The 18,830-nt window shown below is 36.2% G+C and overlaps 1 protein-coding gene across 3 annotated transcripts; it reads right to left on the bottom strand.

Annotated features, from left to right (window-relative positions):
* Positions 1 to 2,205: 2,205 nt before the first annotated feature.
* LOC108197703 (uncharacterized) lies at positions 2,206 to 5,574 on the bottom strand. 3 transcript variants are annotated; one of them, XM_064082598.1, is made up of 10 exons: positions 5,390 to 5,574; positions 5,224 to 5,312; positions 5,015 to 5,123; positions 4,784 to 4,938; positions 4,590 to 4,710; positions 4,308 to 4,514; positions 4,087 to 4,230; positions 3,104 to 4,005; positions 2,667 to 2,879; positions 2,206 to 2,475 (listed from the first exon to the last, which is right to left on the bottom strand). In XM_064082598.1, exons 4-8 carry the CDS (start codon positions 4,918 to 4,920, stop codon positions 4,000 to 4,002), a joined length of 615 nt encoding a protein of 204 aa, XP_063938668.1. In that variant the 5' UTR covers positions 4,921 to 4,938; positions 5,015 to 5,123; positions 5,224 to 5,312; positions 5,390 to 5,574; the 3' UTR covers positions 2,206 to 2,475; positions 2,667 to 2,879; positions 3,104 to 3,999. The 3 variants fall into 3 exon arrangements, with proteins under 3 accessions (XP_063938668.1, XP_063938667.1, XP_063938669.1); XM_064082597.1 differs by having other exon boundaries at positions 2,667 to 4,005; XM_064082599.1 differs by lacking the exons at positions 5,015 to 5,123; positions 5,224 to 5,312; positions 5,390 to 5,574 and having other exon boundaries at positions 2,667 to 4,005; positions 4,590 to 4,648; positions 4,784 to 4,923.
* Positions 5,575 to 18,830: the final 13,256 nt, after the last annotated feature.

The raw sequence follows: 18,830 nt of genomic DNA, 5'->3' as shown, positions 1-18,830 counted from the left end.
TCGAAAATGGTATGTGTTGTTTTTCTCACCTTCAAGGCTTTAATGGATTATTTACTAGATTGTGTGATGGAAACTCTGTGGTTGTTTAGACTATTTTGCTATTGATCAACTCAAAATTGAGTCAGTATGGAAGAGTGGAGTAAAACGAAATAAGGTTCAATTTTATAATATTGGCTTATCCTTAGAAAAATCAGCACTTTCTGATTTCCTGTTATGAAGCTATACTGGTGATTAAATTTCCGTAGTCTTTCCATTTAGAATAGCTGATGTTAGAAATATTCAAACAGAATGACAAGGTTCATTCTGGCAAATTGGTGACAATTCTATAATCAGATTAATGCAGAGAATGCATATATGATATATGAAATTAGTTTGGGCAATCTTATCATGATAATATATAATTGTGAGTAATTGACACTCTGCTAGTGCTGATTTTTTGAAAGTGCTAATGCTGACTTTAATAATAAAAATTATACTGGTTAGTATTGATGGAGTGGAAAAGTAAACTAGTTTTATGGAAGGATTAATGTCTTATAAACAGATTTTAGAAAAAGTATACTATGAAGAAAATTTTGGATGAACCAAGTAGGGTATTAGTGATTTTATACCCTCTGGTTAGTGATAATTTATGTTTGAGCTCAAGCTTTTTGCGCAATTATCATCTTGAGTATGCCGTTTTTCAGAGATATCTTAAAGTATAATCTATCAAAATTATTGATTCTCTTCCTTCTGCACACATACTTCTCAGTGCACAAACTAGAATAGGAGAAGGCAAATTGGAAGTAAAGGATGCGGCAACTTGCAAGTTACAGTGTTGCAATTTTTAAATTCGTTTGTGCGAGCTTTTGGTATGGGGATAAATCGATTGTAATAGCTGATATAGCTAGTCATAACTCTCTTTAGCCACTGATCCCATTTTATTCACTATACAATAAATCTCTAGTCCTTGTTTCAGCTATGTAAAAGCATTAAAAATTAATGTTATTAAACGAAAACCAGTTGTATATGTAAAACAAAATGAATTTTGATGTGAATCAAGAAGTGGTACTGCAGGGTGCTATCAAATTCTGTATTCTATTAGTTAAGCACCGCTTGTAGTAATATGCCTACTTCGAGACGAAAGTTGAGACAATGGACCATCCTAAGTACCAAGCAGTAGCAGCAAGGAGAGCACCTACAGACCACAACTCTAAAAGCTTTTCCAATACAGGAATCAACTGCAGCAAGCTCATGTTGGAAATGTGGAGGTATTCAATATATAACTAACAACTAACAAGCCATTTCTGATTAAATGATCGATGCAAATAAGCAAACAGGGTCATGTACTCGGTAAGCACCTCAATTTTAGCTCAATCATAGGCGTCGTGATAAAGACATTTACTGAGGTGCGCAAAATATAAAGCTCAATTGTATAGAACTTTCAGAATGAGATCAAGTAGTTAAACAAAGTCTTGAGTTAACCTCAAGCACTTCTCATAATCTAACACCACATAATTCTGTAATAAATACCCCAAGAACTACGTTCATAAAGAGACTAATTTCTTCAATCGGAAAACAGTTTGAATTATAAAAAAGAAACCTGTTTTGTCAGAAATCAAATTGCGTTATATGAAAATTTTTGTCCAAGATATGAGATTTATATTTTTGTATTAAGTCTTAATTATCTAACCAAAGAGATTTCATTATCTCTTTGGTGTAGATTTTATAATTATTTTGGCTTTAGTTTTGGGTTACTTTTTCTATTTCCTTATTCTCTAAGAATACCTATATATTTTATTAGTTGGTTGATGTGCTTTCTTTCAGCAGTTTTAAATGATTTTATGATTTATCTTGTATATAAAAACTTCTTATGATTCTTTTATTTGTGTTTGCTTTTTCAGGGTACTCGACAGGAATAAAGAGCGAAAAGGATAAAGGACCTCTGATGGGTTTTTCTTCTCGAACATTAAAGCTTTATTGTCTAAGTGTCCTCGGTCATCTCTGCATGTCTGAGGGTTAGATGGTAAACTTTCTTGAACGAAACGAACTCCTGGCCACGGCTGTTGTGCTATCTCTTTATACGAGAAAGTATCTTGTGACAAAAAAAAAATCCAGAACTACATGTACATAGGAAAAGGTCAAAATAAGCGGGAAGAGTAAGAAAGCTCACTCTTTCACCCTTACAAAAACAAAAACACATAGCGGCCAAAAGTGCAGGGGTACAACTTGAACTTTAAATTGCACCATTATACCTTAAGTGCAAAATGCTATAACAAGTATTTTTATAACATCTCTTATCTCAGACATGAAAAATTTAAACCTGTCTAATATAATGACATGATCAAAACACCCACGTATGCTCTACAACACTATATAAGCAAACTACACTAAGACACATGAAAAGTGCACTTACGAATTAGTTATCTAGCTGGCCACTGTAATCAGTATATTTAGCTTTGTAAATGAAAGAAAACCCCGAAGTCTGAAACCACAAACCTGCACAATCAAGCATTTTAGATTCTAATAAACATTCTTACCCCAAAATCATTATTTGTAGAACCTTTCAATGTAGTCACAGTTACATCTTCATAAGTCCCATATGCAAAAAGTAAAAAACAAAGTAGTACAAACATAGTGGGAACTGGGAAACCATATTGCTAAAAAATATAACTGCACATTTGCCATACCACAAAATTCAGGCTCAGGTGAACACCCTCTTGATTCATTTCTCTCTTCCCGTCCCGTGATCAACCGATCGAAACCCTCAGTCACCATCTCACTTTGAACCTTGTATCCTTCAATATCCATATGTTTTGGACTGATTAACTCGGCAGTGCGTGAACCTCCCTTTGCTATTGTCATTCCACTATTGGAGTTATCGGATACATCACCCATCAACACTGAGGGAGAGACCAAAGGGAGGTTCACGCACATGTAAAACATATACATTCACAAACATATAAAGCAGAAAGAAACATGGGCAATACATAATAGAACACATAATTCACAATCTAGCTAATAAGAAATATACCAAAAGAAATTAGAATTAAAATTAGAATTTTAAATGACTGAAACTCATCAACACCGCATATACATTCATCAACTATAATGAGAAATTGATAACCTTGTATTTAAAACCCAAAAGCAAACAAACAGAGGGAGAGAACAGCCGATGTAAATGAAAGAGAGAAACTGCACATGAGAAGAAAATGAATAGCCGATGGCATTACAGAAATTGTGTTTAAATTGATGGTATAAATGTCATTTCAAAGGGATTTTTTTTGATCTTTTTGCCCCTGGTTCTCCTTTAATATATAGAAATTTCTAGATATATAATAGATAGATTATGCTTAAAATTTGATGATATTTAATTGAGATTATTTAAAATTCATTAAAATATGATGGTATTCAAATGCTGGAGAATTTTTTTTGGACTTCATAAAGTGATGCATTTTGTGAGATTGTGCAGTATATTTTTTTGCTTTTTGAAGTTCTACCATAATCTATTGGATTTTGAAGTATTGTGTTTAAATCCTAAAGACTCTGCATCAAATCTGCGATATTTTATGTAAAATCCGTGTAAAATCAAAATCAGATACAATTCATTAAAATTTACGGATCATGTATAATCCAGTTAAATACAATATAATTGCTTAAGTTATTAATCCAATATAGTGATTAACACTTGTATGCAATGTATATGGTTTGATTCATATACAATGTAATTTATTATTATTTACAATATTATGTATTATGTATTGTAATAGAGTCTGTGAATTATTCAATATTGTCGATGCCAAAGCTATTCGGACAACTTCTATGCTATAACGTAAAACAAAACAGGAGAAACTAAAAGCTTGCTACAAACAATTATAAAAGAAAAACAATGAACATACGACAGAGAGAAAAAATGAGTCTGATAAAACAGGGTAATGCAGGTAGTTGTTGTCAGAATGACAATCTGAATATCTATTAAAACTTGTGATTATGTTGCTGTGGCGAGGATTCGGCTCCTTACTATCACTTCTGCAAAAAAATACAAACATTGATATTAAGAACCATGGACTACAGATGAGGTGGAAAATACAATTAAACTTTAATTCTCACTTTTTCGATCTTCACGTGCTTCGCCTTTCTCTGTGGAGTTTTGTGCGGCAAATCCATCTCAACTGGATCAGTGGTTTTGCGGGACTTTGTCTTATTAGTTGACTCACCAGTTGAAGGACTATTACTCTTGACCATAGTGATGTCCTAAATGTTGCGATGTAGGCTTAGTGTTAAGAAAGAGAAATTTATTTGCTATATTGGCTTGCAGTTGCGGACCTAACCTGTGATATTTCAGTCTGTTGAAGTGGAGCAGTAATGTCTTTAGTATTGTCCAAAGACTCCCACATTTCCGCCGGATCAGTGACCTTTATTGCAGTGTACAAATTGGACCCTTGAAGCACATTCTCTTTGCTTATGCAAAGTGTAAAAGCATAACTTTTCTTCTCAAACTGTTGCAATATGGGTGGGAATTTATCACCATCACCAACCTGCATTTTCAATTTTTAACAAGGTTTCAGTGACATATTGTATATAGAGTGTAATAGATGATGTCATTGTATTACTTGACTTTCATCACCGAGAACATCATAAACCGTTTTCCCAGTGAACCGTGTCAATTCTTCTGAGCTCCACAAAATGGGAATCGTACCAGTTTTGTTAGAACACAACATAGAGAACTCATACCTGCATAACTTAGTACTATGGGTTTATGTTTCTAAAAGAATTTAATTGTGATGCAAAATAATATGAGCCTAACCTCCTGTCTGGATAAGGTTTGAATTTTCCACATTTTGGACATTTGAATCTGTTTCCAACTTGTTCCAAATCAACATCACAGGGGATACAATAATTACAAAACCAGTTCATGGTTTTGTCAATTTTTTGCACCGTCATTACAACACAAACGTTTTTCTGTTTAAAGAAGAGGACATGTAAGAAATAGTTAATGTATTAAAGGTATTTGTTTGAAGCAATTTAACTTAATCACCTGTATGTACTCATCCTTTAGGCTACAAATATCTTTGACACTGAAATTTGGACAATCCTTCTCATCTTCTTCAATGCAATGGCTTACATAAAAAGTACATTGGGCGATACTGCAATGGAGCCCTCACAATGAATGTATAATACATGGTTCATAACACTGTTATGGATTCTACCTAAAAATAATGCAAGCGAGGAATAAAAAGTGGCTACCTTTTCCGAATACTTTTTACACTGTGGACTGTGGTGTGTACAATTTAGGTAGAATCTTGTAGCGGGATAATTAGTCAAGCCAACTTCCTCTGTAACAGTAAAGAATAACAGTAAGTAAACTGAAGAAGACAATCAGATGGAATTGTGTGTTATGGTAAAGTCTCACCATTGTACACACTAATATGTGCACTTGCTATGATGATGATGACCGGTTGTTCCACCTTGTTTTCTAGACTTTTGAGAAGAGAGTCTCCAAATTCATTGAAGAAGTTACAATAGCATAAGTCTTTCCATCTGTTAGTCCAAACTTGACAATTGACTTATCGACACCATCTTTCTTATACTCAGATTTAGTTGTGAAAGGCATATGTTTAGCCTATTTGTATTTAAGAGTATCAACTCAACTCTGATAAGAAAGAAAGTAAATTAGCAAGCACTATTGAAGGAATCCGTACGAAGAACGTCAAGTGATTTATTAAAATCATATGTCTGAAGAATTTCAGGATGCTGCTGCACACCACTGAAAGAAGTTCATTAATATGTTCAAGCCTCAGTGTACAAATAATATTTTGTAGCACGTCCAGAAGTCCAGAAGGTATAAAGTTTTAATACTTTATTTATTCAGAAGATTCCAAACTATTTCTACTTATGAAGAAGAACTACGAAGACAAAGACTCGATGAACAAGCCACTTCACAAATGTTTAATTGATAAAGAATATTTGATTCAGCTAGATACAGATGAACCAGACAGTCCATTTGTGTGTCAGCTACTCCGATTAAATATTCTGCATCAACAATAGGTGGTCGTTCAATCAAGACAAAGAATCAGATCTTTTAAAGGAAGACAGAAGACCTGCTACTGAAGCTGTGCTCAATATAATTATTCTTTTAATTAATTCACATCTCAAAATAATTATATAAGTTATGTAATTTATTTATTAAATTAATTCACACTCGAATTAATTTAATTTATGAATTTATATAATTAATATAATTAAGTGGATAATTATTGGATTAATTATATAAGAAAAATCATTGTTTATATGCTTTTTGGGCACGGTATGACAATCTAAGGGATTGTCATACCGCACCATGACATCTGCCTTAGTCAGGAGGCATGACAAACCAAAGGTTTGTCATACCGAATGACTTAGGCATGACAATTGGTCATTGTCATACCGAAGTCACAAGGTATGACAATCCCTTGGATTGTCATACCGTTTGTCATACCACTTCAAGACTTAGCCTCCAAGGTTTGATTGTCATACCTTCCCACTGATTGTCATACCGTTTGTCATACGGATGTCATACCTATTCAAAATCAGCATGACAATGCTTGTAATTGTCATACCTTCCCACTGATTGTTATTCTGATTGTCATACCTTCCCTTAGATTGTCATACCTTCTCATTTGTGCCATGACAATGCTTGTAATTGTCATACCTTTTGTCATAGCACTTGTGTAATTGTCATAGAGCTTCCTAAGGGTTGTCATGCCTTGCTTTGTCATACAAGTTCAATGGTTTGCCTATAAATATGGCTTCACCACTTCATTTGTTCGATGTTCATTGCATTGTAAAGCTTTCAAGTTGTGCTAAACTTGCTATTGTTTAATCCACAGTTTTCTGTGCTTTGATCACTCGGTTGTTTTAATCACTAAACTAGAATACATCCTGTCGAATTTATTCTACGAACTAGTGGACATTAAAACAAACCATATTAATTATATAACGACTTAAAAATTGTTATATTAATTAATTTAAATCTGATTAACAAGTTGAACTCCAATCAGATTATTCCGCCGCGATTATTTTGTGACGATTGTATTCAACCCCCCCTTCTACAATCGTATCTGGACCTAACAATTGGCATCAGAGCGGTTAATACCATTTTCCGTATCAGATCCTATACACACTCTGTAACGTCCAAATATTTTTTATTCGAATTAATTTTATTCCAAAAATTAATTTTGATTTAAAATATTTTTCTTTCAAAAATCCAAATCTCATCCAAACACTATTCACTTCAAATTCAAATATTTTTAATTCGAATTAATTTTTTTTTAAAAAAAATTAATTTTGATTTAAAATATTTTTCTTTCAAAAATCCATTTCTCATCCAAACACTATTCATTTTAAATCCTTAAAAATGAGTACACAAAAGATCAGTAGCATTAAAATCCCACCGTTCAGCAAGGAACACTTTGGCCTATGGAAGAGGCACATGTTCCTATTCCTCCGCACTGCGAACAGAAAATACATCGGGATTTTGGACAAAGGTGTTACTACTCCGATGAATGTCATATTAGCACACGAAGAGGATGGTGTGTTAATACCACATCAGGTCATTCCGAAAGAACTTTCTGAGTACACAGATGAAGAGAGTGAACAGATGAACTTAGATGATGCTCTTCAACTAATATTGGTGGAATCTCTAGATCCAGTAATGTACAATGCTGTTGTTAATTGTACGAACGCCAAGCAAATCTGGGATACGTTAGAGATTATCAATGAAGGCTCAGAGGAAGTTAGGGAAAACAAGAAAGAGATACCGATGGCTCAGTATGAACAGTTTGGTTCCCATCCCGGTGAAGGGATTTCAGAAGTATTTATCAGACTTAATAATTTGATAAATAATTTAAATCTGAATGGGAAATTCTACGACAAGAAAGAGGTCAACATGAAGTTTCTCTTAACCCTTCCCGAACATCTGGAACACAGAATCACTGCCATCAGGGAAAGCAGAGATCTGAATGAGATTTCTCTGGAAAGACTCTACGGAGTTTTGAAAACTTATGAACTGGAGCAAGTTCAGAGTAAACAGAGATATGGCTGGGGTAAAACACAGAACCATTCGAGAGCTCTAGTTGTTGAGTCACCTGTACTGGAAGAAAAGAAGAAGGATGTTGTTGTTCCTTCTAAGACTACTCAGGAATTTGTTGTACCTGAGATGGGTCAGACTGCTTCTTCCAGTGGTGACGAAGAGTTCTATACAATGGAAGAGCTTGAACTGTTAGAAGATCAATCTCTATCCCTGTTTGCCAAGAAGTTTGGAAACATGAGATTCCGGAAGAACCCTTCCTATAAATACAAACCTACTGTTAGTAAGTTTCAGAAGGGAGGCTATTCATCTTCAACAAGCAAAGGAGGATACAAGATTGGGATGGTGGACAGAAGTAAATTTAAATGTTTCAACTGTGGTGAACCTGGACACTTTGCAACTGAGTGCAAGCAGCCCAAGGTTCAAGGAAAGAGAAAGGATTCGTATGATGAGCTGAAGCAGAAGTATGATGCCTTAGTTAGAAAGCATCATGGTACTTCTGGAAGTCAAAGCTTCAAGAGCAAATCATATCTAGCAGAAGGGAAAAGCTGGGATGATACAGATAGTGATGAAGAAGAGCAGATTGGGAATGTTGCTCTCATGGCTAATGCTGGATCATCTTCACCTCCTCCTGCTGGAAGCTTTCAGGTAGATCCTACATGCCCTAAACTGTTTATGCAATTAGGACTTGAAAGAGATGATGCTATTAAAAAGATGAAAGCTGCCAATCTTAAAATTGATACTTTAGTCTTAGAAATTCATGCTTATAAGATGAATGAGATGAAAGTATTAAAACCTAAAATAGAACAGTTAACTTTGGATTTAGGATTACAATGTGCAAAAGTCAAAGTTCTAGAGAAAGGTGAGATTGCTTTAAGACTTCAGCTAGACGAAGAGAAAGTTAAGTGTAAAGCCTTTAAGGATGCCTCCACTATAGTCAAAGAACTTAATGATAAACAAGAGATCAAGAGAACTGTTGGAATAGGTTTTGACTATAACAAATCTGTAGGTAAGGCTAGTAACATTACTCCCTTTAAGAAGAGTGCAAAGGAGAGAGGAATTCCTTTTGTTTTGAAAGATTCCCCTCAACCTTTGTTTAAATCCTCAGAAGCTGAACCTCTATTAGAGACTCCTGTTGTCATTAGATATGAACTCAAACAGGAAGACCTTAAATTGAAAGAGAGTAATGAGAAGAGAGATGAGATCCTGACATCACTGAAACCAATCAAAGTGAAAGGCAATGTTAGATTGCCTAAAGCTGGTTTAGGTGTCAACTCTGAGAGAACTAAGTTCAACAAGCCTAATAATTTTGTGAATAGTAAGAACAAGAACAATAGATGTCATTCTACTGAAAACTTTAAATCTGATAACAAGGTTAGAGTAGAATCTATTGATGTTCCTACTACTATGACTGATACTCCTGTTGTTCCTGCTTTTGATGCATGTCATAAATGTTGTGGTGTTGATAATTGCATGACTTGTGCTTTCAATATGATGTCTGCTTATTTTAGAAATTTGCATGCTAAAAATGAAAACACATCTCCTAGACAACACACAAACAATAAGCATGCTAGATCAAAGACTGCTAGTCCTCCTCGTGTCAGGAAGGAGACTTATGTTTCAAAGCCTAAAACCAAGGTTTTTAAGGCTGTTGTTAAGGAAGTAAGTTCAGTCAAGTCAGAACCAAGTATCAGTCCAAGAGGCTCTGTTGTATTACCTGATAGAAATCAGTTTTTTAAGTATGCTGGACCCAATCAAGTGTGGGTCCCAAAGAATGTTTAATCAAGTTGTCTTTTGCAGGGTGCCAGTGGAATTGTTCGTGTTACTTGGGTGCTTGACAGTGGAGCGTCAATGCACATGACTGGCAATAGATCCCTGCTGGAAGACATAAGAGAAGGAGCTGGCCCGACAGTGAGTTTTGCTGATAATAGCAAAGGTCGTACTGTGGGATATGGCAAGTACAAAATTGGAAGGATCATCATTGAAGATATTGCTATTGTTGAAGGACTTCAACATAATCTCCTGAGTGTCAGTCAGTTTTGTGACAAAGGATATTATGTTCATTTTGAAAAGGAGATATGTATCATCAAACATATCAAGGATAAGCGTCCTTCACTATGTGGCATAAGGAAAGGCAACATATTCGTAGCTGATTTGTCTTCAGGACCAGGAAACGAAGTTCACTGTTTCTACGCCAAAGCGTCTACTGAAGATAGTTGGTTATGGCATAAGAAGCTCTCACACCTCAACTTCAAAACCATGAACTCTCTAGTCAAGAGAGATCTAGTGAGAGGTTTGCCTTCCCTGGAATTCTCAACTGATGATCTTTGTGAAGCTTGTCAGAAAGGAAAAGCGAAGAGAGCATCTCACAAAGGCAAAACCATCAATACCATTACAGATCCACTTCATTTGTTGCATATGGATTTGTTTGGTCCCGTGAATGTTGCATCTATTGATGGAAGAAGATATGCCTTAGTCATTGTGGATGACTTCTCGAAATTTACTTGGGTTTACTTCCTGGCTTCTAAGGATGAAACCCCGATGACAGTGATTGATCATATAAAGTTAGTTGAATTGGATAAAGGTGTGCCAGTCAAAGCTGTAAGGTCAGACAATGGCACAGAATTCAAGAATCAAACTCTAATCAACTTTTACTCTGAAAAGGGAATTAGAAGGCAGTATTCAGCACCAAGGACTCCACAACAGAATGGAGTCGTCGAAAGAAAGAATCGTACATTGATTGAAGCTGCAAGGACTATGATTGCTGAAGCGAAGCTTCCACTGTACTTTTGGGCTGAAGCTGTGTCTACTGCCTGCTATACCCAGAATAGAACCTTGATCAACAAGGATCATATGAAAACTCCATTTCATTTGTATAACGACAAGAAACCATATGTCAAACATCTTCATGTTTTTGGAGCCAAGTGTTTTGTTCTCAAAGATGGAGAAGAGAACTTGAACAAGTTTGAACCAAAGGCATCTGAAGCAATTTTTGTTGGTTATACTAATAATGCTTATAGAGTTTTTGTAATTGATACTCTGTCAGTGAAAGTTAGTGTCAATGTTACATTTGATGACACTAAACTTCCAAGTATACAATCTGCTGATCCATCTGAATCTCTGAAGTTTGATAACTATCCAGATTCTGATTCAGATGATGATGTGCCACCTGAGGTTGCAACAGGTGATGACAACAATGATAATGATCCAGGCAATGGTGGAGGAAATGGCAATAATGCTGGAGATTCCACTGATGCTAGTGGTGGATCATCAAGTCAACCTGGCAACAACTTAGGGGGAGCTGCTGGATCAACTAGTCATACACATCAGCCTAATGATAATACAGCTGAATCATCAAGGACACAACTTCCAAGAGAAAGGATTTGGAGCAGAGATCATCCCTTTGATCTGATTATTGGTGATCCTGATGTTGGTGTAAGGACTAGAAGTGCTACGACAAATGAATGTCTATTCTCTGGTTTTCTTTCACAATTAGAACCAAAGAAAGTTGATGAAGCACTTGCTGATCCTGATTGGGTTCTTGCCATGCAAGAAGAACTCAATCAATTTGAGAGACAAGAAGTCTGGGCCCTGGTTCCAAGACCAAAAGGAAAGTCTACAATTGGATCTAGATGGGTCTTCCGTAACAAGTTAGATGGTGATGGCATTGTTGTGAGAAACAAAGCCAGACTGGTTGCAAAAGGTTATTCTCAGGAAGAAGGAATTGATTATGATGAAACCTATGCTCCAGTTGCTCGTCTTGAAGCCATCAGAATATTTCTTGCATTTGCTGCACACTCCAACTTCAGAGTTTATCAGATGGATGTGAAAAGTGCATTTCTGAATGGAAAGCTGGAAGAAGAAGTATATCTGGAACAGCCCCCTGGCTTTGAAAATCCAGAATTTGCTGATTTTGTGTACTTCCTATTCAAAGCTGTCTATGGGCTTAAGCAGTCACCAAGAACATGGTATGACACCCTCTCTGAATTTTTAATTGAAAATAAATTTACTAGAGGTGTCATAGACAAAACTCTCTTTTACAAATTGCATGATAATGATATGATATTTGTTCAAATATATGTTGATGATATTATATTTGGTTCTACTAACGATAACTTGTGCAAGAAGTTTGCTAAGTTAATGCAGAGTAATTATGAGATGAGTATGATGGGTGAACTATCCTACTTCCTTGGTCTTCAAGTAAGCCAAAAGGAAGATGGAATATTCATTTGCCAATCAAAGTATGTCAGAGATCTTCTAAGAAAGTACAATCTAGAAGACTCTTCTCCGGCAAAGACACCCATGGCCACTGCCACAAAGCTTGACCAGGATAAATCTGGTAAGAAAGTTGATATTACAAGCTATCGAGGTATGATTGGCTCATTACTGTATCTTACTGCAAGTAGACCAGATATCATGTTTGCAACATGTTTATGTGCTAGGTTTCAGGCTGATCCTAAGGAATCACATCTTATAGCCGTCAAAAGAATCTTTAGATATCTTAAGGGTACACCTGGTTTAGGTATTTGGTACCCTAAGAATACTGGTTTTGACTTAACCGGCTATACAGATTCTGATTATGCAGGTTGCAGGATTGATAGAAAGAGTACGTCTGGAAGCTGTCAATTTCTAGGACGTCGGTTGGTTTCCTGGTACAGCAAGAAGCAACACTCTGTGTCCACTTCTACTGCTGAAGCTGAGTACATTGCTGCTGGCAGTTGCTGTGCTCAGATTCTCTGGATCACGAATCAATTAAATGATTATGGTATTTCTGTCGACAAAATTCCTATATTTTGTGACAACACCAGTGCCATAGCCATTTCAAACAATCCAGTGCAACACTCCAGGACCAAGCACATAGATATCAGGTATCATTTTATTCGAGAACATGTCATGAATGGAACTGTGGTGTTACATTTTGTACCCACGGCTGATCAAATTGCTGACATCTTCACTAAACCACTTGATGAATCCACTTTCTCTAAGTTGCTTTGTGAGCTAGGGATGTTAAATATGCCATGATTCTCTTTGTATATTTTATATATTTGTTTTATATATTATTATATATTTTTGTGATTTTTCTGTGTAATTATATGTATCTTATTAGATTTTATATAATTATTTGTACATTATCTGATAATTTTCTGAGTAATTATGCATGTTCATATATGTCTCTGTTAATTTTCTAAGTGCTGCACACTCCCCTGTATTATTTTTCAAGCATTTAGATAATTATTTGTGTCTATTTTGTATTTTTCAAAATTAATTAAGCATAAATATTAGTTTTTAAATTAATTCATTTTTATGAATTAAAGTTAAATTTTACATTAAAGTTGAATTAAGCATAAATATTTATATTTAATTAAAGTTGAATTTTACAAAATATTTGAGTAATATATTATAAATTATATGTAGTAGATTTTTGATTTTGAGTGAAAAACGTTTTATTTTTAAAAGAAAATCAAAAATCATAATATTTGTATATATTATTCTGTGGTTACTGTTATTAAACTCGGCATGACAATCCCTAGGTTTGTCATACCGAGTCCGTGTGGCTGATATGTTTATATCGGTATGACAATTGGTAATTGTCATATTAAGGCCATGTAGCGTGTCGTATACTCTTAATATCAATTCTCGGTATGACAATCTCTTATATTGTCATACCGAGCGCTTCACACGTCTGCTTTTACAAAACCTCGGTATGACAATCCATATGATTGTCATACCGACTGTTAAACTTATATGACATTTCCTTTAATTGTCATACTCACCATTAACATATACACACACACTCAGCCGTATACATACACATCGCCATTGTTTCTTCAGCCGAGTTTTTCAAGTTTTCTCGTTAAAAACTTGCTGGTTACTCTCTTTTCAAGCGTTTATAGCTTGCTGGTTGCTAATTAATCGTATTCTGAGCCGTTATTCTGCCAAAATTTCGAGAGAATTTCAAACCCTTATTTCACGATTTCGAGGCTGTTTTCACGCGATTTGTGCTCGTTTGTGACCTTCAAATCTTTGTTGTGATCATCTCTTGAGTTTCCCATCTGCATTTCGAAGAGTTTGACAGATTTGGAGTTTGTGGCTTTTCGAATTTTTGAAGTTTGGGGTTTCGAATTTTAATGTGCTTTTGTGGATTTTGGGACTAGTTTGGATTATTGGAGAATTTTGGGACTTAGTGGATTTTTTGTTGAATTCAAATTGGTCAATTACAATTTAATTAATTTTTAATTCGAGTTTAATCAATTTATTCGAATTATTAATTAATTGGTTAATTGTTAATTAATTATTAATTGAAATTTACGAGAAATTTGAGAACTATCATTTTATTTGAAAAATTCTCGTCTAATTCAATTTTTAATTATAAAATGGCTGGCCAATTTGTTATCGGTGAGACCAACTACAACGGATATTTGGACCCTGATTCCAGCTTAGAGAGATTCAGACCTTGGGTGAGGTTTCTGAATAGCCAAAGTTTAGTCAGCACGGCCATCACTGCTCATGCTGATTTACAGATTCGTCCACTCCAAGACTTCTACTCCTCTGCACTCAATACCACTCTCTTGGACAGCTACAGGGTTTCTGGAAATATTACTGGTGGTCGGAGCATTACCATTTCAGTAGATGATGTCAACAGAATTCTTGGGTTTCCCCGGAACAACTTTGCTGAGATTCCAACAGATGCTGAAATTACTCAATTCTTTCAGACCATTCTTTATCAGGGAGAGATACATCTACCAAGAATGCTGAAAGGGAACTTGAAACCTGAGTGGGATTTATTCTTCGATACTCTGGCAAAGGTCTTTTCCCCAACCACTCGAAGTAACTTCAATATCATATCCTCCCTTCTTCAAATCATTGGATTCTGCATTGTTCACAATCGACGAATCAACTTTGGCAAGTTGATTCTTCAGTCGATTCTAAAGAAGTTGGGACCACTCAGTAGTCGATCAGTTGCACAGAATCCCAGGGTTGTCTGTTTTTACCCTCGGTTCTTGATGCTGTTTTTGAATGATAAGATGACGGACGCTGAGAAGAATTCATACTTCAACTCTCCAATTGCACCAACTCAGCGTGTCTGTACGAAGTTGATGAAAGCTCTCACAAACAAAAGGAAATATGAGAATCTTCCACTCATAGTGACTCCATACCTGATGGAGCAGATCAATGCTCAGCCACAACAACTTCATCAATTCCAAGTGGCTCAACCTCAACAGCAACAGCCTCAACAAGCTCAACAACAACAACAGCAACCACAAGAACCAGAACCACTTCAAATACAACAACCAGAACAACACCAATCACCACATCAATCCCCATACCAATCACCACACCATTCCCCTCTACATCAAACACATCAATCACAATCATTTGAAGACGAACCTCAGGAATACAACTTCTTCGAAGCTCAACCGTCTTCATCTGAACCTCTACCGCAACAACAACACACCCACTATATACCACCAACACAATCAACCTCCCAACCTTTACCTGCTGACTCAACATCAAATCCAGAGTTGCAGTCCTTTCGACAGGACCTACAGGTAGCTCAGGTACTTTCTGACTTCTCGTCTAATTTTAATGTTGATGTATCAGATTTTGTTGGTGACATTGATTTTGTTTTCCAGCCTACCAGCAATGAACCTGACAACACACAGGTTCATAACCTAGCTGAAGATTCTCTTCAACAAATATTCGTTTCTCCAAACACATCAACCAACACTTCAATGCAACCTGTTCGTAAAGTTGCGAGGAAACGGAGTTCGAGTAGTTTAATGAGTCAACCCGCAGCTCTGTCTTCCATAAAGAAGCCAAGGTTGGAAGCCCTGGAGACATCTGCAGCCTCATCCTTGCCTTCCCAAAAAGGCTTGGACTTGGAACAGGCAATGAAACAGTCTCTGGACTCATTCTCTCAACAGAATGATGCCATTGAAGTTGACCGTCCTGCCACGGTACCCTGTACAGAGTCAAGCACTGCGCTAGCACTCACGCTAGTGCAAGACCAAACAAATACACAGGTTCCTATGTTTACTGATTGCACAGATTTTCAAAACCAGTTTATCATGTATGAAAACTTTACTGATCAAACTTTCTTTTCTGATCAGGCGGTACTTGGCAACGTGCAAGTAAACTTGCCCTCACAGGCTTCCGGAGGACAGTTTGTTCCTCCACTACCTTTGAACCCATCTCAGGGGGCATTGGTAGTTTATACAGGTACAGCTGGAAGAGTGCAAACAATGAGTGATGAAAGGCAAACACCGAGCGATACACATGCACGTGAGGCTAGTGAAACAGCTTTGAGTGTACGTGAGGTGAGTGCACACACTAACACAGCTCTGTTAGAGGAACAAATGGCTAAGCTGAAAGCTGAATTAGCCCGGATGATTGCTGAGAATGAGAGGCTAAAGGGTGCACAGTTGGTGACCCTAGAGAAGAAAGCTGATGAAAGGCCATCCAGTTCTTCCAGGGATGAGCTTAAAGGAGAAATTCATGAGTTGACTGTCGAGATGAGATCTAATCATGCACTGTATATGTCAAAATTTGATGATATCGACAGAAAGCTGGATCAACTCCTAAAGAACTCAAAGTCAGATGCTGATACCTCCAGAGAGGATCCCTCAACTAAGGGGGAGAATAGAGGAGATAAAGGAGATGGAGACAAAGGTGACAGGGATGACAAGGGAAATAGTTCAAATCAAAGCAACAAAGGCAATACTTCTGAATCTGCTCCTGACAATTCTGAAAAGTCAAAAGGCAAAGAACCGTTACATCAATCTGATGATGTCTTCAATTCTGATAATTATGATGACTTTCCACAAGACATGGATGATGATGACGTCTTCGATGCTACATACCGTCAAGCAGAGGAAGAAGGCAAATTTGAGGAGAACTATTTATTCCAAGATGAAGAACCTGTTGATCCTGAACACGAAGAAAATGTCCGGAAGTTTAAAGCTGAGAATGAAGCTAGGAAGCGTAAGCTTCGAGATTACCAGAAACTTCTAGAGGACAAGTTGATAACTGAAGAGCAAATCAAGATAGAGAAACAGAAAATCTATGATGCTGCGTGCAAGCAGAAGAATCTTGATATAAAAAGGAAAGTTGGAAAAAGCTGGGACATCGCAAAGAGGATTTTCAATGGACCTCAAAGGGAGCCTTTCAATGACAGAAAGTTCTTATCTCTGATCTACGATCTTCGAGAGGTAAACCCTGACGAGGATATCTTTATGCATGCCTTCGCTTTAGAAATTGATTACTTGACTGTTGGAGTCAATAACTTGCTAGAACAGTGGGAGCTGATTGTATATACACGGAGAAATGGTTCATTCAGATTATCTGTTGAATTTCTTAAATCATTCTCTGTGTCTGAGCTCTGGGTACTTCGCAATAAGGTAAAGCGATGCTCCAACCTGAACGAACTCCTTCGTGATAAGCTGTTGGATTGTGCTGTCTTCAACAGTCCACAGGTTGTCAAGAATCCATATTGTGTAAAGTTTGTTCACAAGGAGCTCTTAAGCACTGTCTATCTGAATGAAGAGGCTTTATCAAAGTATCCTGCTAAGCAACTGGCTCTAGCATCCACTCTACTTCGAACCAAGGGCTTCGCTTCTAAAGCCAAGTCTGATGCTGATGATGTGATTCTAGCTTACTGCACCCGAAGGAATATTTCTCAATATTTCCGGAGGATGAAGAATGTTACAAAGGCTCAGCCATCGGACTTCCAGGAAGTCCCTGTAGAGATGGAAGTGTTACATCAACTGGCTCTGGCACGGGAACGTAAGAAGCGTGGTGAGTCCACTACATCAGAAGTGCCAACCAGAGAAGAACCATCAACTCCTGTCCTTCACAGTTCAGATATCGAAGAAGGAGAAGTTGATCTTTAGATTTGATAAGGAATTTGTAATATATGTTCAGTAAGAACATCCTTATGTAATCTAATGTACTTGTTTGAATTCTGGTGAATGTTTAATGAAATACCAGAAACTTTTTGCTATTTACAATTCATGTTTAATCCTTTGTCTTATCAGTTAGTTGAGTTATCCTCTCGATAATTTGCATGTTATGTTAACAAACAAATAGGGGGAGATTGAAAGGCATATGTTTAGCCTATTTGTATTTAAGAGTATCAACTCAACTCTGATAAGAAAGAAAGTAAATTAGCAAGCACTATTGAAGGAATCCGTACGAAGAACGTCAAGTGATTTATTAAAATCATATGTCTGAAGAATTTCAGGATGCTGCTGCACACCACTGAAAGAAGTTTATTAATATGTTCAAGCCTCAGTGTACAAATAATATTTTGTAGCACGTCCAGAAGTCCAGAAGGTATAAAGTTTTAATACTTTATTTATTCAGAAGATTCCAAACTATTTCTACTTATGAAGAAGAACTACGAAGACAAAGACTCGATGAACAAGCCACTTCACAAATGTTTAATTGATAAAGAATATTTGATTCAGCTAGATACAGATGAACCAGACAGTACATTTGTGTGTCAGCTACTCCGATTAAATATTCTGCATCAACAATAGGTGGTCGTTCAATCAAGACAAAGAATCAGATCTTTTAAAGGAAGACAGAAGACCTGCTACTGAAGCTGTGCTCAATATAATTATTCTTTTAATTAATTCACATCTCAAAATAATTATATAAGTTATGTAATTTATTTATTAAATTAATTCACACTCGAATTAATTTAATTTATGAATTTATATAATTAATATAATTAAGTGGATAATTATTGGATTAATTATATAAGAAAAATCATTGTTTATATGCT

The sequence above is a fragment of the Daucus carota genome, chromosome 8 (genome assembly GCF_001625215.2).
Source record: "Daucus carota subsp. sativus chromosome 8, DH1 v3.0, whole genome shotgun sequence".
Taxonomy (NCBI): Eukaryota; Viridiplantae; Streptophyta; class Magnoliopsida; order Apiales; family Apiaceae; genus Daucus; species Daucus carota.
The sequence above is the reverse complement of the archived record's forward strand: the minus strand, read 5'-3'. Positions and strand labels throughout refer to the sequence as shown.